The sequence below is a fragment of the Seriola lalandi genome, unplaced genomic scaffold, assembly GCF_002814215.2.
Source record: "Seriola lalandi dorsalis isolate HSWRI2012SDOR001 ecotype SW California unplaced genomic scaffold, Sedor1 jcf7180002054898, whole genome shotgun sequence".
NCBI lineage: Eukaryota > Metazoa > Chordata > Actinopteri > Carangiformes > Carangidae > Seriola > Seriola lalandi.
In genome coordinates this window covers 5,232,588-5,257,046 of record NW_019525450.1, presented here as the reverse complement: position 1 = coordinate 5,257,046, position 24,459 = coordinate 5,232,588, and the positions used below count along the sequence as shown (strand labels likewise).

General features: G+C 42.0%; 1 protein-coding gene across 2 annotated transcripts in view; it reads left to right on the top strand.

Annotated features, from left to right (window-relative positions):
• The window catches only part of LOC111672326 (transcription initiation factor TFIID subunit 4), an 82,010-nt gene extending 57,623 nt beyond the window's left edge, over positions 1-24,387 (top strand). For both annotated transcript variants that reach the window (XM_087180227.1, XM_023429733.2), the window contains 2 exons: positions 225-347; positions 22,022-24,387. In XM_087180227.1, the coding sequence (XP_087036353.1) occupies positions 225-347; positions 22,022-22,195 (297 nt within the window). In that variant the 3' untranslated portion in view covers positions 22,196-24,387. The remainder of the gene's footprint in view (positions 1-224; positions 348-22,021) is intronic.
• The last annotated feature ends 72 nt before the right edge of the window (positions 24,388-24,459 follow it).

Sequence of the window (24,459 nt, the reverse complement as noted above, 5' to 3'; positions counted from 1 at the left end):
AGGACATACAGTATCATACATTTTCACATATAACACATACAAATATTTGTGTAAAATTCACTTTTATTTCAGCAGACATTAAATGTTAGGTTGGCAGTCACTATATTGATACCTTGCAAATGAAATACTTTCTACTTCAGATACATGTGATACCGGGGCAACACAACACCATGTATAGAGCAGAGGGATATTTTCTAATCTTTGTGTTCCTGTGTCGTCACCAGATGCAACAACAGGAACTGGCGCAGATGCGGCAGCGAGATGCCAACCTTACAGCACTAGCTGCCATTGGACCCCGCAAAAAACGCAAGGTGGATTCACCAGGGGCCACCCCATCAGGGACCGAGGTAAGAAGCAGACTCACTTAATGGCTCTATTATCTAATTTTTTTTTGTCCCTGACTAGTTGCTAGCGCTGACTTGATGTCTACTCTTGACAACAGCAGCTTCCCCAGTAACTGATATAAATCTTTCTAAAAGAAGAAGAAGAAAACTTCAAAAGTGGGAACTGTCAATTTATTTCCATTATACTTTAATAGGGAATATGTTTTACCATTCATGATAGTTTCAAGGACAAGCAGAGTAGGATTAATTTGTGATGATGAAATGAAATATTGGCATAACATAATGACAACCTACCTAGGCTTCCTACAAAGAATACTGTTCTCTATTGTAAATAATTCAAATAAATTCCTTGCATTATATTTTTTGTGTAGGCAGCTTTCAGTGGTAATTTTTCTTGCGCTGTCATCCCTGACTGTGGTAAGTTCAAACACGGAGGGTTGGTAGATGGTATGCAAGAAATGACTCACTGAATACTCATTCACTTTGTTTTAATGTTGGATATTTTCCTGATCCACAGAGTGCTCCATACTTGTCATGTGTCTGTAGGCCAAGGTGTACAGTAGCCAAAAACCTGATACTTTATAGTTGCAAGAGTTTTCTGACATTGTTAACATACATGCAGTGACCGACTTTGCTCTCAGGACAGTTGATCAATAACCCACAGCTGGCCGTGACATTGCAGTTTGACACTAGTTTTGGAGATTGGAATTAAAAATAAAAGTCCCTGAGAGGGTATGACAGTAACCTCTCTAACACTCTCTACACACTGTAAAGTTTACTGAGCTGAACAGAATGTGAGAGTCAGTGTATGAGATACCACTCCTTTATTTTTCATGTGGCTCAGCAAACCACTCCAATACTTTTGTTTGAATCTTAATAAAAATTGAATCACAAAAATCCTTCTTCAAAAACCCTTTCCTATTTTCTGTTGTAATCAGATCACAATAACAATGGTAAACGGATAAATGAGTGTTTGACCATTGTTTAATTAAGATTCTAATAGGATTCAAGTTCAAGTTTTTAAGCACATTTGAGAACAACATTTACAAACACAAAACCACCAATCAAGAATAGGAAATCATTAATAAGAGAAGCTAAAGGCTAGACATGGTTTCACAGTAGTAGTAGCACTCAAAGATACAATATTAGACATCAGCATATCCAAAAAATAGTGAAAATAGTGGGAAAGATTAAATGACCTGCTGCAAGAGTTTTGCAAGTTTTACTTCACTGTGGGTGATGTGCATGGACTGGTTAATGGGTTACCATCATCCTGCATTAAAATATTTTACTGTGTGAAATTATAAAAATTAATGATAATTCAGATGAGATGAACCAGATGCCTTGGCTTCATTTTATTTCATATTTATATGCTCATATTTATATTTCGCCCCAGTTGCCTTAGGTCCCTGATTGACTGAGAACTCAGTTTCAGTTTGTCTGTACAACAGAGGTTGTTTGGTGAGGGAGCTGTGAAATGCATTATTGGTAATGCATTATTGGGTTGGTGACACAGTGTGCAGCGATGTTCTCATGTTTATTCATCTACAAAGTGGATGAAGATGAACAAATCTGAAATCTCCGATTAGAGTCATGAGCCAATACCTTTCTGGAGGCACCAGGGAGTGGGTTTGTTTTGTGGAATAATGTCCTTTGTTGGCCTCCGTTTTCCCTGAGGCTTTTGTTTTAGAGCCATTGTGTTCTTGATACCACACATCCTCTTCATGCTTAACCAGTTTAGCATTAGTCAAGTTTAGGAATGTGTCTAATAAGCCACTCTCCACAATCAAAGTCAGCAAACGTGACAAAGATGGCAGGAAATATCTGTGTGTGTTACAGGGAGCATGGTGACATACTCCCTGTAACACACAGACTTGCCCAGTCTGCTCTTAATTAAGCTGAACTGTGTTATTATAAGAGACGTCTCCTGTTTGAGGTTCCATGAGCACTAACTTGAGTATCATATTTCTCCAGCACAGGGTCATACATGAAGTCATGCACAGTTGCTGTACCAAGTCACATTTTCCTTAAGGCGGGGGAAACATTTGAATTCCACATATTCATCTGTAAATATGATGAATCTAAAATAAGCCTGAATTTTGAATGTCAATTGGTCATTTTAATAACCTACTTATCGAGTTGCATCTTCACATCCTTCGCTTAGCAGCAATATGCTGCAGAGGAGCATAGTAATGCACCCGGTAAAAAAAGCATAAATAACAAAATAAAAGCATTACTTCTGGTCCTTGAGTGCAGTGCCAACCTCTTTCAGAATGTTTTACCCTGATGGGTATTAGCCTGCGACCTTCTGCTGCATTCAAAAAAGCTTTCTCAAACTGCTTTCCCAAATGCAGTTATACAACATAAACATGAATATACATTATGCTTGAGTTGTTGTCTTTTTTTCTATTTTTTTCCCCCTTTTTTAATGTCCTGTTCATGTTTAATTAGAGGGGCATAAAGAAGTGAAGTCATAGTGTACCCCCCCCCCCCCTTTTCTGGAGTGATTGCAGAGGGGGCGGAGGAGGAATCTTAACTTATTTTCACTTCGTTTTCACCTCCTCACATTTCTTCATTTCACATGGGCTGGAAGCGCCGGCGGCGTTCTCTTTCCCTTCTCCAGAGCAAAGTGAATGTGACTTTTCTAAGGGGGTCACAGGATGCCTGGAGGCCTGTGGGTGTTACTGGACTGTTGCCTGCTCTTAGCTTCACTGAGGGGCTTGTCATAGATTTCATCTCCACAGAAATGAGCCGGGGGCCCTGGCCAGGAGCACAAGCAGCCAACGTTATGAAGGGCCCATGCTGATTATTTCCCTCTGACATCGCATCCTGAGCTTTCCGCATTAATCCTAGACAAAGGCAGCCCTTCAGTGCTGTGCCAGAGCTCAAATTAGGAGCCAGATAATGGCCTTGTTGAGATCCTGCTCTGTTCACCGAGAGGCAGAACTCCCGTTGAAATCCTCATCTTCAATATTCCTTCTCTCCTGCTTGTTCTTTCAGTCGTCAGAACACCTTTCAACCATGTTCGGACTGTGACGGAATTCAGGTGACACAATTTCGCTCCATTCCCCCGAACCCAACCCCCCACCCACCCACCACTTCCTTTTCACCCACCTTTAATTTGATGGTGGCTTGGCCGGACTTGGGCCTGTGCCTGGATGTGGATCGCCACGGGCTGTGAAACTGATAGCCAGTCAAGACTGGAGTGTCTGTCTCCAGCCTGATCTAGTCTGCAGGAGGGAACAAAGGGGGCCTTACAGGGCTCCGCAGGGTGGATTAGTTCCAAGGAGCCAATGGCTGGGGCTGCTGGCTGGCTCTCTGGAAGAAGGCCTGCTGTGGCCCCAGCGGTGGGTCACTGCACAGGCGCACACACACACACACCAAAAAAACCCCCCTCCAGCTCAGTAGTCCCCATCCTTCAGCCCTAACCCTCCAATCAGCACACATATGCGTTTGAAGTGCAGCACAAAAGTCAAGGGTGAGCTACCTTGAAGAAGGTGGAGGGATGAGGAGCTGGGACAAAGGGCAGCTGAAGGTGGATGGAAATATGATGAAGGCACAAATGACCTTTGCCCTCAACGATATTAGCTTGAAGATGTGGACACTAATGCTTTATTGCTTGATTAAAAAGTGTTGAGCTATTGAAAAAGGAAATCTTGGGAACCAAAATCACATACACTTCTACAGGAAATGCACACAGAGGCAGTTTTTTCTGGATTTCTTTGGATGTATTTTGCAGCTCAACTGTTAGTATCTGTATAGCACTGCTGCAACTGCAGCTCAACAGTTACAAGAGCGAACACTTTAGCTATAGGTAGACTGTGTAAAATCTCCAGTCCTCTGCTTCTCTCCTGCCACATCACTATTTGTTTATGGTATGTAGAAGAGATAAAGAGGGGTTTTAGCTCAGTGTGTCAGGGATGGGATACAGTTTGTCAAACAGAGCTTTATTCACAATGACTGTTCCATCACACCCTCTGCATTCAGTCCTTTCACACTTTTAACATGATTTGACTGTTACTGTTCACTGTTTCATCCCCCCCCCTCCATTGATTTTTGTGTGTTATGATCTCCCTCTCTTCACATTTGGTGCATCTTGACTAAATTGTGTTGCTACAGTAGCTTATGAAAGACAGATAGAGACACTTCAGTACATCTAAGGTTTCGCATTGAAGGTTCTGCGATGTAAAAATTGCCTCGACGCACAATGTCCTGCAGTGTTAAACATGCTCAGAGCTTTTGAAACATCCTTGACACATTTATGAGCACAGAGTTATCATCCAGGCACTTGGGCCATTTATCACATCAAAGGAAGCGCTTTGTTTGTTGACGTCAAAACGACAATAGCAGCTAAATTGCCCTGGTTTGTACAGCCACACTGCCTTTCTCCTATCTGCCTCGACCAGGCGCAATACAAGGGACAAAGGTAGGCGAGCGATTTAATAGTGAGCACAGTCTATTTTTCCATTTGAATTCATTTCACCTTCTTTCTTTGAGGCTGTAGATCAGAAAGAAGGAGTGAGGCAATAGAGTGAGAGGCATGGGGAGAGAGGGGGAAAAGCACAAGGAAAACTGATGCCCTTTCCTCCAGCTAAATTAACAGGAATCACGTGGAAAACAATCTGAGTCTCCAATGAAGGAGGGAGGGGGGGGGGCCATTAAAATTAGCCCCAAGCTATGGACTGCACCCAATATCACTAAAGCTGCACTCACTACAGATGTGGAGGCTGGCTTACAGGCAAACTATGCTCTGTTCTATAGCTACAATTAAAATCAACCTCGCTGCCAAAAAATAGGAGGGGGAAAGAGGGGGTAGAAAGGCAGACATGGAACATCAAAGACAGATTGAAATGTGTAGTCAGTAATAAGAGTGGTCTCCAAGCCCTGAGGTTCTCCACGGTCCCCTTGTTAATGAGAAATTTTGACCTCTGGTTTGTAAGTTAAACTTGTAATCTCGGTTAATGAAGTAAATCAATCCCAACTCGGGAGTGTTCAGTGTCTCTCCCTTTGCCTTCTCCCCGCCAACCTCCCCTCTGTCCTTCTCTCTTGTGCTTTTCTCCTTCTCCTTCTCCTTCTCCTCCTCTTCCTGCGTCCCTCCCAATGTGCCGCCTGGGAGTAAAACGGCCAGGTCTTCAACCAGACAAACAGGAAACTTGCAGACCACGAGGGTTCCGGAGCCAGAGGGGGGGCATAAGGACTCAGAGGACTAGGACCAACCAGGCTGTTTGGTTAAGAAGGAGATGGCCAACTGAATGCTAGTAGAGGGGACAGCGTGGAGGAAGCCACCCCCCTCCTTTTCCTCCTCCTCCTCCCCTCCATGTCTCTATCTTTTACCCGTCTCTACTCAGAGTCTGTTGGGAAGAGTATGTGGTTGAAAAGTCATGCCTGGTTGCTAGTTCAGTGGAAGTAATGTGCGAGTACACAATACTCAATACAACCTCCTCCTGTGTTTATTACCATAACATCTCTCTGTCTCCTGCTTCCCTCTTACTCCTCTCCATGTCCAAACCACACACACACTGGGTACTGTTAGTGGAAAAGACACCTCACTCAAACTTGGGTTTATTTAGTTTCCTTAAACATGTGGAGCTCCACTTTTTCTTAAACTGTATAGAGGCTTCAGTTGAATCCACTGGGTGCACTGACATTAACCCCTGATTAACTGTTGCATTTATAAGTTTGTTTCACCGCTAAAGTAACACAGCGTGGTATCAGAGGTGAACTGAAATGACTTTATCTTGACTTATATCAGACTGTAATGAAGCATAAGGATTCCTGTGTGGGTTCCCTTTCTCTATATACTACAAAAATATGATTACAGAGGGCACAGAGAGGCTGCTGTTGGTTTCATAATGTCAAGAATACTGTAATATTAGTTTGACTTTACGTTTCAAGGCAACTGTATTTCCAGCGAGGACACAAAGGAGACAGAGTAGAGTCTTGGTTACAGGGGCTCTTTGGCCAGATGCCATGCGTTCTTAGAGCTTTAACACAGTGCACTTTGCCAACTTTCCCTTCTCCTGCACAATGCAGAGCACAGTGTTAACCACCAGTGGTTATTGCACTATGGGCTATGGGTTAAAGCATTTAAAATGGAGCTATAGCATTAGCATGAAAAGTTAAATACATTTATTTTTTTCTTCAGTGATGTGGAATACATTAATACATTTATCCACCTCCATTTAGTTCTGTACTGAAATACCTTGTACAAAATATGAAAGAACCACTTATTACCTAAAATACCTGAAATTGAAGAAATTTCAACCGAACATTACATTACAGTTGCATAGTACTGTATATTACAGTCATCTACTGAAAGGAAGTCACAGTGTGTACTTTGTACATTGCGACAGCTATAACACACTGTGTCACACACGTTACAAGCGTTAATCGGTTAAAATGATATAAGCCCACAGGGCATATGGATCGTTTTGGCAGGACCTGGAAAGATGAACTCTGGAGCACATGATTATAATAAAAGTTGAATAAGGTTAAAGTATGTGGCAAGTAACAGTTCAATGAAGAAGCAAATCAAAGCTATAACTGCAAATAACAGAAACTTCCAATCAAATGTTGACATGAATAATAAACGCTTGTGTAAACAAGACTAAGAGTCATAGCTATGCTAGCAGCAGTGTGTGTGTGTGTGTGTGTGTGTGTGTGTGTGTGTGTGTGTGTGTGTGTGTGTGTGTGTGTGTGTGTAAATATGTGCACACCAAAATCCAAAATTCTGTGGAAATCAATCCATCAGTTTTCAAGATATTTTACTAGAAACCAAAAATGTCAACCTCATGGGAGCGCTAGAGGGAAAATCGGAAGATCCCCAAAGTAATTAGTAAATGCCAATATGTGTCAAGATATTTCAGTCTGGACCGAAGTGATGGGCTGACTAACAGACTGACATCGTCATCCACAGAGTGATGCTGCTAGCGTGGCTGAAAAGTACATTTTGCTGATAAAAATACTGGGCAGCTTAAAAAACACAAGCCTGATATGTAATGAAATATGTTTTGTGTACGTTACAGTGTCTTAAGACATATTATGGCTTTTCATGAATTGTTTCCAAATTGTTTTACCATTTACATGCAAATTTTGATGGAGCAGACCCAAGACGTGGGCAAGTGGTTCAGTATTTTTGAATTTAAGAGAATTTCTGAATGGCCTGTTGGCTCTACTGTCTCTGTCCAAACAGGCAGCTCTTGACTCTGCACATTAACTGAAATATGTGTAGAATAAGGAAGCAGAGGAGATCCAACTATATGGCATACGAAATATATGATTACTCAGCATCACTGGCTTTAATCCCTTCATTCTTCTCTATAAATTTCTGAAAGGGCTTCCACACACACACACACACACACACACACACACACACACACACACACACACACACACACACACACACACACAGGCAGTCCATGTTCCACCACCCAGGTCATTCGGGCTTATGTTTCTAGTAAGTCACACATAAAGAGACGAGACAGCAATCAAACATTTTTAGTAATGGAGAGAGGAATCCTACATCTTACAGCTACATGAAGGAAAATATGTATCTCACTGAGTCTGTAAGGTTATATCATCGGTTTTGCATTGTGCGCTGGTTATGCATTATGTACACTCAGTGAACATTGATAAATTGTATTTACCTGTTGATGCTCCATCTATACGAGAGAATCAGTCTGCATCACTAAGATAAATCTCAAGTTGCCCTCAAGAGACAAAACATTTCACACTTACACTCAAGCCTAAACAACTGGTTAGAACCATTTTTATATTAAAACACTGATATGAATTTCATGCCTTTTCATGTAGATATCTATATGGGATCTGGGCTCTATCTTATAAACCTAACTTCCAGGAATAGGATTGGGACCATTTTGGCTCTGTCTTATAATTGAAGCATCCTGATATTAGTGAAAATTTGATGGAAATTCACATTCACATTTATGAGAGCGTTGTGCCGTCTTCCTCCCTGTCAGATCTCCCTCCTGAAAATGATCATGTTTGTGTTTGTGCTGTTGAAGGGCGGGTTTAACGCCTTGGACAGTCTGAAGTCCAGGACGGCCTTGTGGTCTACATAGTGGTCTATGGTTTCAACCTTGGACTCTGACTAAGACTTGTAAGCCCGTCTGGGACAGGTCGAGTCACAGGAATACAAGAGTTCAGCTGAAGCTTAAAAAAAAAAATCCTTAAAATTATTGAATTATTTTCAACAGAAAAATTATTTATTTTAAATGCAGTTGGTGCAGACCATTTTTGAACAAGTCCTAAATAAACCTTACATTTATATATGTACATACATGTACACATTAGTATTAACACTGTAATCTCCTTATTTAGATAAGAAGCTTCTATATATCCATATTCATGGCAAAGTAGTGATCCCCCTCATTTCTGCCTTTAAAACTTTGCCCTGAAATAATGGTTAAATATACAGTTTTGACAACAAAGTTGAGCCCCAGGCACTTAAAAGATACCGATCTTAAAGAAATTAATTACCTCCCTTGTTAATCTTGATATAATTAAATTTCTGAAGAATGAAATTTGCTGCCTCTCGTCCCCCCCCTCCAACCCTCCTCTGCCTCACTGCTATGGAGGCGGGTCGATAATGGCTGGCTCTCTAGCTAGCCTGCTGGCCAGGGACATGGGGACAGCCTAACATCCTGGGCCCCATGCTGTGCTGTACCGCACTGTGCAAACCCACTCTCCTCATCCTACGCCTTCACCACTCATAGGGATCGTCAGAGAAAACGCCTCGATCGCTGCTCTTCCATTTGGTGCCTGCTTGTGCTTCCTCTATCCTGGAGGAGATGGAAACTCTGGGCCTCCAAATTCTTATTCTTAACATGTGATAATGTTGTCGAACAACTTGAGAGTTTTAGAGCGCGGGCGCTACTAATGAAGTTGTCAACACGGAGCCTCTGAAACTTACATGGTGGAGCCCTGGAGAGCCCGGAGAGTTCTTTCTGTTATGGCTCACTTAAGAAACTCCTGTGTCTTTGTGTGACTTACTGTTGTTATTTATAGGACCTCCTGCGATGCTGTTAGATTTAACCCTGGCTGCTTTCAGGGAGCAGTGCATTTTCTTGTCGCTATGTGTTTAAGTTTGTTTTGCTTTGACTTGAAGTTTTATGTCAGCTCCATTGTCAGCTGTCAAGGTTTGAGCCTGGGGAAAGAAAGGAGGAAAAAGCTGGAGAAGATCTTTCATTAGGTGCTAGCGGGGGGGCAGAGGAATGCCAAGGAGGGTGGATGAGAGGTGGTAATATGTATAGAGTAGGCAAAATACTACAACTAGATGGCAGAAATGCCAACATAGAGCGTAGTTTCAGTTTTGCAGAATCTGATTCAGGACTTTTCTTGGTGGAGGTGTGTATCATGCATCCTGTAAGCACCACTTCTCTGCTTAAAACTCAACACTAAATAATTGAGCACCATCTTTACGTTTAGTGCATCATAGCTGATCTCGAGGAGTTTGCATTTTTAAGAAAAGGGGATTTTTTTTTTAATGTAACCCACACACACACGTTTTTGTGTTAGTTGTCTCTGCTTGATGTATTTTATAATGTGTGTGGGAATGTCATTGGAAGTGAACCCTTCATATTTCAATGATACTATACAATGATAAAAGGCTGAACAATGTGATGTTTGAGTGATGCAAAGCTACACCAAAAAGACTGCAGTGCAAAGGTCACCCATTCGATAAATGTGAATATTTAAAAAATGTATTGAATGATCATCTATGAAAAATATATATTGTGTTAATCAAAAATATACAACCACTCAGATAAGCCAGCAACAGATGACAGCGTTATTGTAAAGCAGAAATTATAATTTGTTTTGATGAGCCACGGCAAGTTTTTACTTTCTAGTGACACTGTTAAATGTAAATTCAGATGAGTTGATCATTCCCACCCTTAAAACTACTGCCGTCAACTACCCCCATTATTGCCCTCTCTAAGCTTTTTACTACAGGCCCCAGAAGTCCCTTTTTCTCTCAGTCTCCCACTGGGCCGTGCTTTGGCTTCTAGTTACTACTGAGCTACTCATCATAACCTGGACCAACCACCAGCTACTTCACTCAGCAGAGATGCTCAAACGATGCAGTCCTTATCCGTTGCTCCGTCTAAAGACCATTTATTTCAATGTTTTCTGCTAAAATATTGTTGTGATACAGTGTCCTCTATTTTGTCTTTAAACGGAAAAACAGAACATCTAAAATTAGCTTCAGAAAATGGTGAAAGAGAACAAACAAGGCGATCCATTAGTGAGGATGGGTTATTGGCTGACTTGCCTCTTCTCATGGCGGCCCATTAAAAGTGGTAATGTCTGCCTGCAGCAGTGCCTGGGGAAGAAGAAGGAGGCCATGGAAGGCATATTTCACATGCATCAGACACTGGAATTAAATAGACCAATGTTCCCTAAAAAGACTGAAGTACATCTCTTTCTGATGTGCGTCCCGGGCAAAAATTCATTGATCTTAGAATGTCCCTTGGCAATTATAAAATATTAAATCCAAGTCGCACTTTTCGGCTCAGCTTAATTTTTTTTTCCTCGCTTTTCACTGCTTTCCATTTGACCAATTTAGAAAAAAAGTTAGAAATGGATGGCCATGAAAAAAAGGCACTGATGATAAAGACTGTGCCCACTTTCAGATATCTTTTGTTATGTTTCTGTATTGTTTTTGCTGAACATCTCAGATCATTAAATGGGATGAGGTCCCAGCAAAGCAGAGAGTGCCTGAAACATGTCTTCTGTGACATCTTTATTTCTGAGCACAAGGTCTTCTGAGCTCCTGACGCCTGTTTCAGCACTCTGGGGATGACAAATATTTGTCAGCTGCTTTCCATTAGGTTTGTGGCCCTGGTGCTCGCCTCCCTGGCCCCTTTATGTCCCTCAGAGATTACAGAGGGGTCCACAGTTAATTGCCCAAATCATTAAATTTAACATATATCTCAATAAATATAATCAGCCAGCTGTTTGACAAGGTACACAGTTCATTAAGTGTCCTTGCTTGTTTGTCGTTTCCCTAATTAAGATTTAGAATCGATCATTGAGTGCGTAATGTACAGTGTAGCTCGGCTTGCACGGGGAGTCTCTCTGCTCAAACCAAAAGGAATGGCATCCGCTTGCTAAAGCTTTACCATTTAGCACACTGACTGCAATGGGAATTAGACATCCTGTGCTAATTAGGGAGGCCAATTAACTGTGAAATTCAGGCGTTTTTGACAAATAATCTCAGCAGAATTCAGACATCACCATGCACATGAATGTTATCAGTCCTGAACGGGGAGAGGATAAAGGCTACTGGCTCCACTGCTGTTTTTATATGTGTTGCTGAAAATTGTTGTGTCCTCCCAGTGCTGTCAGTCAGCATCCAGTTTATTACTGTCTCCCAAATTGCCTGAATGAATCCAATCTTTCTTAGATACTAAAATCCATTAATATGACGCCGTGTACGTGCAGATTTATTCTATGTAATGTAGCTGTTATTGAGTGTCTGTGTTGTCTGAGAGAAAAATAATTGCAATAACCACAGATCCCAGCTAGTATTAAGTACTGCGTTATGAGGTCTGGTTCTGCTTTGGCCTCTAAACAGCAGAACAATGATGTTGCATTTGGCCGTGTTTGGCAGAGCAGCTGCCCAACACTTGACCTCTATTCGCTTTTCCCGAAAAAAAGAATTGGCATCACCAGAGAACCTCAATGTTTCTGTGTCTCTCATTCCCATTTTGAGTCATGATCACATGTATTTTTTAGATTGCATAAATTATGTATTTGTTGGACTAATGAACGCCCTCCACTGATAGAACTTTGGGAGAGTTGTGAATAGCTAGATATGGCCTCTAACACCCGCATCGGTGTTCTGATTACAAGTCAGTTCTGAGCAATAGACGCGGTCGCATGGCCTTTTGCATGCAGCGATTTTTATATGCACATACAACAAGGTCCAGAGAGCCACCAAAAAAAACATACCTTCTCGGCTGCTCTGTGTCACTACACACCGCTGCTTTGCCGTGTGTGTGTGTATGTGTATGTGCTGAGATGCGTGCAGTAATGTGTGCTTGTGTGGTCTGAGTTGTTGACAACTATAAAACAGGCCCTTGCTGTCTTTATTACCTGTGCGACCTCTCCCAACTGCTTTGTCCTTGCAATCCACAGAAACACATATAACCGTGCTTGTGATGGCGGTTTCTGTTCAGTTGGAGTTTAATAGAAAGCCACCATTACACCATGGAAGGCAATGGCTGTGGGTGTCTGCTGAAGCTGTTTGGATACCAGGCAGCGCCGGAGGTGTGTTTGCGGGGCGCCGGTGGGCAACTCCTGCAGCTGCCCGCCTCAGGTTCAGGAAGAATTGAGTACTTCCTTTTACAAAATGTGTAATTATTATGGCAGACAAGGGTGTGGGTTTAAACCAAGTCAATATGTAGATAAGCGTTATACACACACGCACACATACACACACAGCTGCCTGGAAAATGATGCTGTTGTACGTGGTATAATAAAGCAGGTTGCCAAAATGCTGTGCAGGTAGGAAGGAAGCCTTCTGGGCCTGTGGAAGAGGAATCTGATGGGAGGAATGAGGCCTCCAGGAAAGTGCCAGCAAAACTATAATGAACAACTCAGTAACTGAGTCCAAATTTTGCAATGCTGCTTGCCATTTTTACCCCCAACCCACCCCCAGATTCCTAATTGACAGCATATTATGCAGTTTTAATTCGGAACTTCTTGTGCCAAATGTACCATGTTGTGGAATCGCTACACTTCTCTATGTTTTGCAGAAGAACCAATAGTAGTGTTAGTATAAGTAGCATATTTATGTTAAAGTTGAATTGACATCATAAATGGTAAATGGTATTAATGGTAAAGGAAATATTTATTTATGACTAACTGTAAAAACTCTGTCAGCCGCTCACCCTGGCAGCTTGTTGGAAAAAAAAAATGACACTGGGGGTCACAAATGTTCACAGAAGCTGTCTTTAAAGAAGAAAGAAAAGTGAAGTTTTGGTTCGTCTTTCTGGGCCATCTATATAAAATTCTACACTTTCCCCAGAAGAGCCTGGATTTTAATCAGACCTGCTCTTCAGACAGCCATTTTCCTGCTTCTCATTCTTAGCAGGCGTCACGTCAGGTGCATGGGGACCAGTGACAGCGGCGCTGGAACTGAGCCTGTGATGGCTAAATGATGTCAAAAATGGCCCCATTTATGTCAATTTGAGATCAAGGACCAATTCATAGTGTGAACCGCCGCAATAAATGTGCTTTCTTATCTCCTCCATCTGCATATCTACTGTGGCCCCCTTGGTGTGCTCCTCTTTTTCTACGTGAAATGTGTGACTGCTCATATGAGGATTTATGTGAAGACTGACGGTTCAGCATACAGCACATGTCTGCGGAGCAGCGGGATCTATCCTGCTGCCTTTTGGTCTCTGTGTTGGGTTCTGTGTTATTCAGTGCCACGCTATTTTGCTAGCCTACTCCGCTCCCCTAATTAGGCCATTTGCAGTATACGTTACCCTTAGTGTGGTCATTTATGTTCGATACCAGCGTGAACTGATAGTTTTTTGTTAACTGGTTGTTCCTATTTGGAACGTTTCACAAAGACATCAAAGGGCGGACCACAAGCCTCATTTGGCAACTTCTCCCAGCTATCCATCGGCTGCAAAACACCCCAGTGCCTTGATTATTAACTCAGTCACCACCCTCTCATTCAACTTGAATTAAAAATTAAAAACCAGCAGAAATGACAGTGCCACACCATTGAAAGTAAAGTGTGCAAAACCAACAAGGGCTCATTAGTGAGTAGTTCTGAAGACAAGCATTCTGACTTGAGACTTATTACACTTCTCCTATTTTAACTCTAATTGGGTTCATTTTATATATGAAACGCCTTGAATATTTAATGTTGAAAAGTTCTACTTCTGATACTTTATGTAGCCAAAGATACTTGGCCCGTGCTAATTGTCCAGGTTATCAGGCAGGCTGTTAGCAGTTTCTCAGTTACTGGCGCTCTCTCTGTAGAAAGCAGCAAAGAGGAAGGACACTGAGCGCATCGCTCGGTGGATCATTGATGCGATCCTGATTTTCAGATAAATAAAAGCTGATTTATAAATCTCAACAACAACAAAATCGTCATCTGGATTGTTGTGCTATTAGCTGCTGCACTGCTGTTGTACTATTCTGATTGTAGACAATAGGCCTTTTTATTCATTTAATAGCCAATAATAACCAATACGTGAACAAAATGTTATTACCCACAATCCTAACTGGTGTTTCCAACTTAAGCTACAAAGACACAGCTAATAAAGCCTTTGCAGTATTTAACAAGTTGTTCAGCTAGCCAGGCTCAGAGCATTTTAATTAAATAGATTAAAAACAATGTTATGGTTTCTTCCTCTGCTTGCCTTCACACAATCTTTTGTTTCTCTTAGGTTGAAAAGAAAGAAGGGGGGTGAGGGGGGTTGGGGGGGTGAAAAAGCAAGATTGTGTTTCCAGGCAGGAAAGTTTGAAGTTCTTTGTTTGGAAGCGAGGTTCCGGGTGCAGCACACTGTTTAGCTTGGTGACCCTGTGACTGTCTTCTGAGGAATTGTATGAGCAGCCCTGCAGAATAGTGCTTCAGGGTCAGCTTTCATCTTAGCGGTAACCTGTGGACTTTGAAACTCAGGGCGATGGAATTGCAGCTTTGTCAGTACACTACTAATTAGAAAATTCCTGACCTCGAGCAAGATGTTTTAATTATGTGTTGTGTCAACGAGTTTGCAGATTTAATCCACCGTTGATACACACTCAAGTGTGCAAACTGTGTCGCATATTGTAGTAGATCAAGTGGAATGGTGAAGGGGGCATTTTACCCCATCTTTCTCTGCCCCATATAACCCTACGCCTTTCCTACACCATGTTTGTTAAGAGCCATCACATGCTTAAGTAGCCAAATTAGACGTGGAGTTAATGTGTTAGCTCGTGAAAAAGCTGGTCTGATTTGCCTTGGTTTGTAGGAGGCTGAACAATGTGACAGTATTGTGCTGGGTGTGAGCTCTCTGTTGCAGTGAGTCAGTGTGAGGGAAGGCAGGAAGGGGTTAAACAGAAATTGAGCGGGGATGCTGGGGGCAGCAGTGCTGCAGAACATAGCAGTGTTCGTGCGAAGGCAAGTCATTTCCCGAAACACTGCAGACACATGGCCTGCGGCACTCTAAAACCTTTGGAGACCAAAATGGCTTGCAGGAGTTAGAAGTAATAAGGTGTTTTTTTGCCTTCTTTCTCCTTGACTGAAATTCTGCACGGTTGCTATGCATTGCCATGGAGCTGTGTAGCTGTTTTTATGGTTTATGTGGGTATTAAGATGCTCTGCAACTGGCCATTTTTGAGATTTGTTGTTCTTTAGTTGTGAAGCAAATGGAAGTTGTTTGTTTTGAAAGTAATTCCCTCATTTTTTTCTGCCATGATCAGAATGCTAGACCTCACTCTCATCCTTTTCTATTTTCCCCTTTATTCTTTCAGTTTCTCTCCCTGCTGTTCACAAAATGACAAATTAAAAAAAAGCACAAGAAAAAACAGATATGGCAAATGTGTTTCACTGTGCTCCATTTTTAATAAGTACAGTGACAATGGCAGCTTCTTGTTTAGGCTTTACTACAGAAAAGGAACCTGTGATCAGAACAAAGGCCGTCTGTGTTGGTGCATGAACATAAAGCTGCGGTATTAGTCCATCCTGACCTCTATGATTATCGGTGGACTGAACCAAAACCCTTTCATCCTTTCCCCTGGTTCTGTTAATCTTGGCTGCCTTGTCTGCTTCAAAGACAGGCTCCGGCATATAATCTGGGTATGTACATCTGTGAATTATTATTCTAATTCTTTATACGTTTATTAGAGCTGAATAAACTCCACATCAAATACATCACTCGGGCAATGTCAGAAAGCCCCGGGCAAATCAGCCGACATCTGTTAACTCTTTCAAAATGGCCTCATCCAGCATGTCTGTGGGCGTAGAGGAGCAAGAAAAAGGAGAGGCAAGACAGGGAGAGAGAAAGTCTCTGTTGCTGATTAATGGCGGCCGTAGGAGAGGCGTTTCAGGCCGAGTGTGGAGATGAAGCGGGGCTGCACTCCCACGGCTGGGCTCCACACTGTAAACACTGTGAAGGGACGAGGCAGCGTTCCCCGATTGAAATGCGGCGTGGAGGAGAACATGTGGGAAAGCTTTGCTTCCTGGCACCTAGTCAGTCAACCAGGCAGTCAGTCAGTCAGTCAGTCAGTCAGTCAGTCAGTCAGTAAATTAGTCAGCCAGTCAGTGAGTCAGTCAGGCCCTCAGCCAGTCAGCCAAACAGCCAGTTTTTTTTAGTTAGTCCGTCAGTCAGCACATCAGTGAGTCCTTCAGTCATGCAGCATGTTTGTCAGTCAGTCAGGCACTCGTGATGAGAGGAGCCCCATCAGGAAAACCTCACCACCTGCAAGCTGCTTTAAAGACTTTACCAGCCAGTTGCACTTAGCAAACACAATCAATGCTAGCTACCTGGCCAGCATTATACGCAAAATTCATCAGTATTTGACTAGTGGCTGCTGTTAATTTCCACCCTGGCTTTAACTTCATAAAACACCACCTGGTTCAGCTTTTGCTTCACTTCTTTGTTTAGCTTGTCAACAGTCTGTCTCTGTTGTGCTATATATGTCCTCCTTGCCTGAAGCACAGACATCAGACTTTAAACGGATTTTTCAGCATCAAAGTAATAACAACAATAGAGTAATGTTGCATCATGAACAGCTTATCTATTTCTCAACCAACATGGGGCTAGTCTTTATCCCTCAACATGAATGCTGAGCAATGTTTTTCCCCATGTTGCAGTTTTAGTTGACATAGTATGTGAGCAGCTGTGTCGTCACATACTGGTACATACAGTACACGTGTGTGTGTGTGTGTGTGTGTGTGTGTGTGTGTGTGTGTGTGTGTGTGTGTGTGTGTGTGTGTGTGTGTGTCTTCTCCCACCATGCAGCCCCTGTCTGCAACTTCTGCTTGTGAGAAGTGGAGTGCTGAGACAGCAGGTTGGCCCTGTGCAGGGCCGAGCAGCTCTGTGTGCCTGGCAAAGTGGGCCATTAACCCACCGCCCTAAGCTGTGACCTGGGCCAAATCCAATATTGGCTCCGGCATCAAGGCACAGGTGCCATTCAGGGTTCAAAGCCACAGATCAGCAAGAACCCCAGCACCGCTCCTGCCCCAACCCCCTTCTGCTTTCTCAAACAATAAAGGACTGAATGTAAATTCCTCAAGACACCTACAAGCATCACTGCTGCTGCTGCACAATTGGAGACAGGGAGTCAAAAGCTCAAGTGAAGAAGAGGGAGAGAGAGGTACATACATTATTAATCAAAAGTAAATTTAGCAAAAATAGGAATTAATTTTTGTCCTCTCAAGGTTGAAGTGAATGTTGCTGGTCATCAGAGGGCTGAGAACATGAAAGTGTGACCTGCTGACTTTGTCTTTCTGTTTTTTCTCTGTACGTCTGAGCATCACAGGTGATGATGATGATGATGATGATGATGATGATGATGATGATGATGATGATGATAGGTATCCAACCAACCATACTGGCCTAGTCAAACCAATAACACATAACAGCACATAAAGGTTAAAATAATGAGTATTCGGAGAGTTGTTCTGAATGTGTTTGATGATGCTCAGCAACATTTCTATACACTTGTGTTCAGGAACAAGTCTTCATGGATTCAGGGGGATCAGTTGGTTACTGTAGGTATTTGAGTCAATCCTACATATTATTTTGCTGTTGTAAACACTCATTAGAAAAGCAAATGTGTATTAATCTGCTCTTGAAAATAGTCCCCAACTAAAATGTGCTTTTACTCTCTCTATATATTAAACTATATATTTGCTCTGGGTTCTATAGATTTACATCTTCAGTGAGAGTGAGTGGGCTTGGTGGTTTTGGGGTTTTTATGGGATTTGTAAACAGTAAAAAAAAAATAAAGGATAATGCTAGCCTTATTCTTTATTTTAATATTTGTTGTGGACGACCTCTCTAAATATTGGCAGCTTCCATGATTTATAAGTAACCGTATTAAAGTTGCTTATATTATGACTGCGATACTCGTGACACATGGTTGGAGCATTTACAGATGTTATGTGAAGTTTATGCACACAAGGGATTATTGAAATTTCAGTAAGTTATTTGCCTGATTGCCACATCAGACTCTGAGAGTGGGCGAAATTTGTCACAGGTTTCAAGTTTTTTATTCTGTCTTTTATTCTATTGTGTTGTTTTCTATAAACAGTTTTACACTAATTGCCTGTTACACAAAACATACTCAGCCTCAGTCTTTGTGCTCTCGCACGCAGGCACGTGTTTGTTGGACGCCACTGGGAGTGGAATAGTGTAAAACAATGTGCCTTGCCCATTGGCGCTTTGTCGTGTACGTCAATAGAATGTGGCTGAAGACCGGAGTCAGCAAAGAGGCCCGACTATAGATGAGCTTCATCTCTCCTCTCCTCTCCTCCTCTATCCCCTGCTCCCTCTCTCTCTCTGTTTTTCTCTGTCCCCTGCTCCAAACAAGTCAAATGTCTGAAGAGATGTATCGAAGTATCCCTGCGCGTTCTGTACGATGGATATGTCATATGACATAATGCCTCCAAGCGCCCATCACAGATAAAATGACAGATGCTGTTTTTTGCCTCATGGATCTTTCTTGGCAAAGCTGATTTTGAGACTTTCAGTTTTGCTCTCCCCCTCTCTCTCTCTCTCTCTCTCTCTTTCTTTCTTTGTGCCTCTGCTCTCTTTCTTTTTCTGTTCTTATCACTTTTTTCTTTTCATCCACCGTGACCTTACAAAGCCTGCCATTTTGTTTTTCAATGAATTTTAGACACAATTACTGTGTAATTGCTGGCGACAGGGAAAGCGTGGTCGTTGATGTCTTGCTTTCCTTTTTAACTGACACTCAACCATCTGCTTTGGTTAGTGTTGGTGTTTACCCCTCCCCTCCCCGCTCCCTCCTCCACAACATGATTTCCTGTGTGTACTGACGAGAAGGATCGGTCTCCATAGATACCAACAACAACATACTGGTGTTTGCGTTGTTGCAAATATTTACGTGGAGGGCATATAAAGACAGAGGGAAGAGGAGAGGCTGCGCTGAGTGAACTGGATGAGCGCTGACCTTTCTGCCTGTATTTGGATCACTTAGGGGCTGCCCTGTCCCTGAAAGGAATGAGGCATTCTGGGAGCCGTGGCACACTACCTGGGCGGCAATGTCTGGCTATAAGTGCTGTCTCCGTCCTCCCCAACGTCACCCGCTGTGGCCACGGCACCACCCCAGCACCGACTGCCTGTGGCGACCACTGCCCATCCGTCCAGGTGGATGGATGGCTTTGATTGGTAAAATCTGTGGCCCTGTCGCCGGCCTCACTTGTGAGTGGCAGTAATTGGCATGGCAGTAGGCAGGCCCATCTTTCACATGTGGTCAGCCATGATTGACCTGATTAGGCCGAGGTCATTCCCCAAAGTGAGGGTCTGGTTTGCCCCGGGGGTGACGATGAGCTGGCTGTACTCACTGCTTCAACTCAACTCCCTCCCGGCATGTCAGTACTACTGACCAGAGATGGTAGATGTGGTTGAGGTGAGTTGGTGAGAACAGTGGCCTGGCTGTCCTCACTCCTCATCCAGTGTCCCGGGGTCAGAGAGTGTACAGAGGGAAATTTGAGACCAGGCATCGTCACACAGTGTACACAAAGACAAGCGTATGAGGGGGGGGCGGGTGCTGGAGGGACTTTGGTTTGGTTCTTGTAAATTCATACCCATCATATGTTTGCAATTAGGGCCTGTCTGTACTGTGTGTTTACAGAGTGGCGCAATCAATGTAATTGTGAGAGGGTGTTCCTGACTGGAATTTCTGTCTTATTTCTCTCTGCCTGGGTTCAAGTGGGCACTTGCTGGATTTGTTTCCCAGTGTTTCTCATTTACAAATGTAAATGCATCTCTTGATTTGTATCAGCCTCTGTATACACTCCCTTTTTTATCGTTCTCATTTTTCCTGGATCAAATACAAACAACAAGGGCTCCATTTCAGAGTGGGACGTCAGCTCAGATCTATGTCAGCAGCGTTGTTTATTTAGAGGGAAAATCCGTTCATATTTCGGGCGATGTAAAGAGAAATGATGGTTTCCCTCGCTGTAGGAGCATGTTTCCGATGTTTTTCTCAGTCTTGTGTTCGGCCTGTTTAAGAATAAAATCCCACAACACTCGGCTGCACCTGAAGATCTGGACGTTATTAGTGCGTCTTTTTGATCTCATTCATTCTCTGCAAGAGGGATTATTTTTTTTAACTGGAGGTGTACACTTGCTTGGAGGCGGCGGCATTCCTTACTATTGATACTGTCAATGTGTTTGCCATTCAACAATGATTACTTCATTTGGTGAATGGGAAACATAGTGTTGCTTACTCCAAACACTTTTGTGTTTCACCATGGAAACTACTCCTTTGACCGCGCCACCGAGACTCTGTTCTCACAAGACAAAGTGAGGAGAAAAAAAGTGCAAAACACACATAGTTAAGGAGACCCAAACATAATAGTAGCCATTTAATGTCCCTGATAAATAGTGCAATTACTTTATTTTTTAGTTCACATAAAAACACACGCACGCATTCATGTATTTAGAGTCCAGCAAGGGCCTGAGGACAGGGGCAGGGTTAGGATTTAGCATATTGTAGGCCACTTTAGCAGTACTTATAGCCACTGTTGATTAATATCAAACAGCCTTGCCATTTAAAAACTGGGTATGAGTAAGAGTATGGAAAGTCACTTTCATCATCTCCTTTGGACTGAAACAAGACAAAGGGTCTACAGCTATGCCAGAGGCCCTGTGGGGCTGCACTTAGGCGCTGCCTTTAGCCAAATGTCGTCATGCTAACATGCTGATGCTGAGCAGGTTCAATATTTACCATGTTCACCATCTTAGTGCAGCATGTTTACATGCTAACATGGGACAATTAGCACTTTACACAAAGAACTAGGGGCTGATGGAAATGTGATTGGTTTTGCAGATATTTGGTGATAAACCAAAGGACAAATGGGGGTGGAACGAAATGAAAAGTTACAGGATCAACAAACTTACAATTACAATTCAGTCTATGGCGAATTTGAATGTGTGAGCCAAATTTCATGGCAAGCCATCCAATCGTTGTCCAGGCATTTCACTCCAAAACAAACATGCCAAGCTCATGGTCTCATCAGAGGAAAAGTCATGTTATTCGGATTCATCGTCTGGGAAATGTCTGTTCAAAATGTCATGGCGAATAGTTGTTGAAGTATTTCATTCTGGACCAAAGAGCTGGATCTGCTGGCAGGCTGACAACACAGCCGTGCTGCTAGCACTGCCAAAAGTGTTGCCATGTCCCCGTAGCCATGACGATAAATCTTTTAATTTTTGTGATATTTGTGGAAATGAAAATGAAAACTATAGAGATGATTGTCCATCACCCCCTTCAATTAGCGATCACCTAGCAATAGACTGAATGCTTGTTGTGGTGATGAAAGGCAAAACAGGATCACAGATGTCAAAATGTAGGAATTTTTTTTTTTTTTTTTTTACATTAAGTCTTGAAAACTGTGGACAGTGTTGAGGTATCCTGTATGAATCCTTCCATCTCACCTTCTGACCCCTTTCCTCTGTCTCCAGGTTTCAGGCAGCACGGCGGGTTCCCCAGCCAGCTCCTCCGTCCCGTCCACCTCATCGCGCCAGTACACGCGGCAACGCATCACTCGCGTCAACCTCAGGGACTTAATTTTCTACATGGAGCAGGAGAGAGAGACCGCCCACTCCCTCCTCCTTTACCGTGCCCTGCTCAAGTAGCTCTGCTCCGCTCAGCGTCCACCTCAACCTCTTCCTCCTCCTCCCAGCCACGTGCCTTCAGATCAGGTCTAATGTTCCAGCTCTGTGTCTCCATATGTACTGTAGTGATGTCTGATGTAGCTTTTAATAAGAAGAAGGAGAAAGAGAGAGAGGGAAAAAAAAAAAACGTACAAAAATAAAACTGTTGTTCCGTGTCTTCTCTGTTTATCCTCACGGTGCGTAGTTAGATCATTCAGTTTAAAGGCCATATCAAATTCTTTATGTTGGAGTTGGATTTGTTAGAGGAAAAAGTTTTTTTTTTTGTCACAGGACTAGACCCAGAACTAGTTCCACGTATGTTGGGTAGCTTTTTATTTGACATCACTGGCAGTAGCTTCAATGATGCACCTCAAAATAAGGCAAAGAGAATTATGTTCACACCTCGACACAGCCTACAATATCCTCCACAAGCTCTTTGTTGAACATAGTTCAATGAATGTAGTTTAGCTGAACTTAATAAATGAGCCTTTCCAGATTTCTGTAATGAGACATCATGTTGAAACATTGAGATTCCAAATAACAGCATCATGATCAATTTTCCTTACGTGTAAATAGTTCTTTTTGAATTATTTTACAGCATGTATAATTTTAACACATGTAAGCTTTGTAAGAAATGGAATAACCCATACGTCAATATTATGAAACCTGATGTTATGTAAAACCATGTGCTTTGATTGAGTCAAATTTAGATGGTTTATTCAGTTCACCTGTAGTGTATTTGTTATAAGACACAGTCCCCCTGACCCTGATGCAGAGGTCATTAAACAAAAACCATAGTCCGCACTATGACACCAGTTTCTGATTGGTCTAAGTGAGTCAGTATTTCTTTTTTTTGTCCACATATAATGTGAACATTGTCTTTATAACTAGTTGTTTGTAAGTTGTGTCCCATCACGCCCACTGCTTCAACATATCTGTGTGAGAAAGGTAAGTTTTTGCTTCAGAGAGGTTGATGTTGTAGGTGTGGTGGTGATTGTGGAGAGTGGGACCTCGGATCAAAGCAGACATTCCTTTATCTTTCCCTCTGACTGTTCTGTCTGCACATTGATGATGTTTGAAAAAAATGAGATTTAACCTATTCTTGAGGGAGCCACCCCCCCACCCCCAGAGCCCCCTTTTAGGCCCCTCATCTTTTAATAATGATAATGAATGAATGACAAACGTAGTTCATGAAGAATTTTAGTGCACAGCCCTTATACTTGTTTGTATTTTGATGCGAAATGAAACATCACAGCTGTAAAGTAATTTGTAACTGGAAGGATGCAGTTGTATGATTCCAGTCTAAAAGTGATTTATATTTTTCCCAGTTGTTTCTCTCTTTGTGTTACTGAAGAGAGGAACGGAACAAAACGCCTGCTTTTACATGTCGTCTTGCATTGTCGCCTTTTTTTTTTTTTTTTTTTTTTTTTTTTCTTTTTTTTTTTTTTTTTTTTTTTTTACGATCCTTATTGTAGTATGTCCATTATGTTTTTGTTTATGTTTTTTCTATTTAACTAAATATCTTGGCCTCTATGCAGCTTTTCTTGTCATATTGAAATTTATTTAAATATGGGTGACATTTGAAACAATTGTTGTGCATTGTACATTTTGACAGCACTTTTTTTTAATATCTATTTTACCTGACAACTGAAAGCTGTCACTGTATTATAGCAAAGAAATTACTCTTTTAAGTAAAAAGCAGTATTGCCAATTTCTGTTAAAAGACACTTATTTCTAACAATTAATATATTTCTTGTTTTTGTTTTGTTTTAGGGGATTGGCTTTTATCCTTAACACATTTTCATAAATTTTATCTCCAAAACACCATGTTTTAAAAACAAGCACAACAATATCTATTGTGGTGATCTGAAATGATTTTAATAATGATTTCTATGGTTTCTGGTGGTTTCACAGGAGGACATTTCTACTACTACTACAGCTTTTTAGCCAAAATATTAGGACAATATTACTGATGTAAACAGATGGAAGAAATAACATTTCATTGTAAGGATGATTTGTAAATATTGTTTACAAAACTATGTGTTTATTAGAACCACGTTATTTTTGGTAAACTCTTGTACATATCTTGAAAATTTCCTGTTTGTGTGAAAAAACAATACTTATGTATTTGTACCTATTTTGTAAAGGAATAAATGAGCTGTTTACTAAACTGAGCAGAATCTGACTTTGTCCATTCCTTCTTTTCTTTTCCTCTAACAGCACGCTCTGTAAAATGTCTGTAGGTG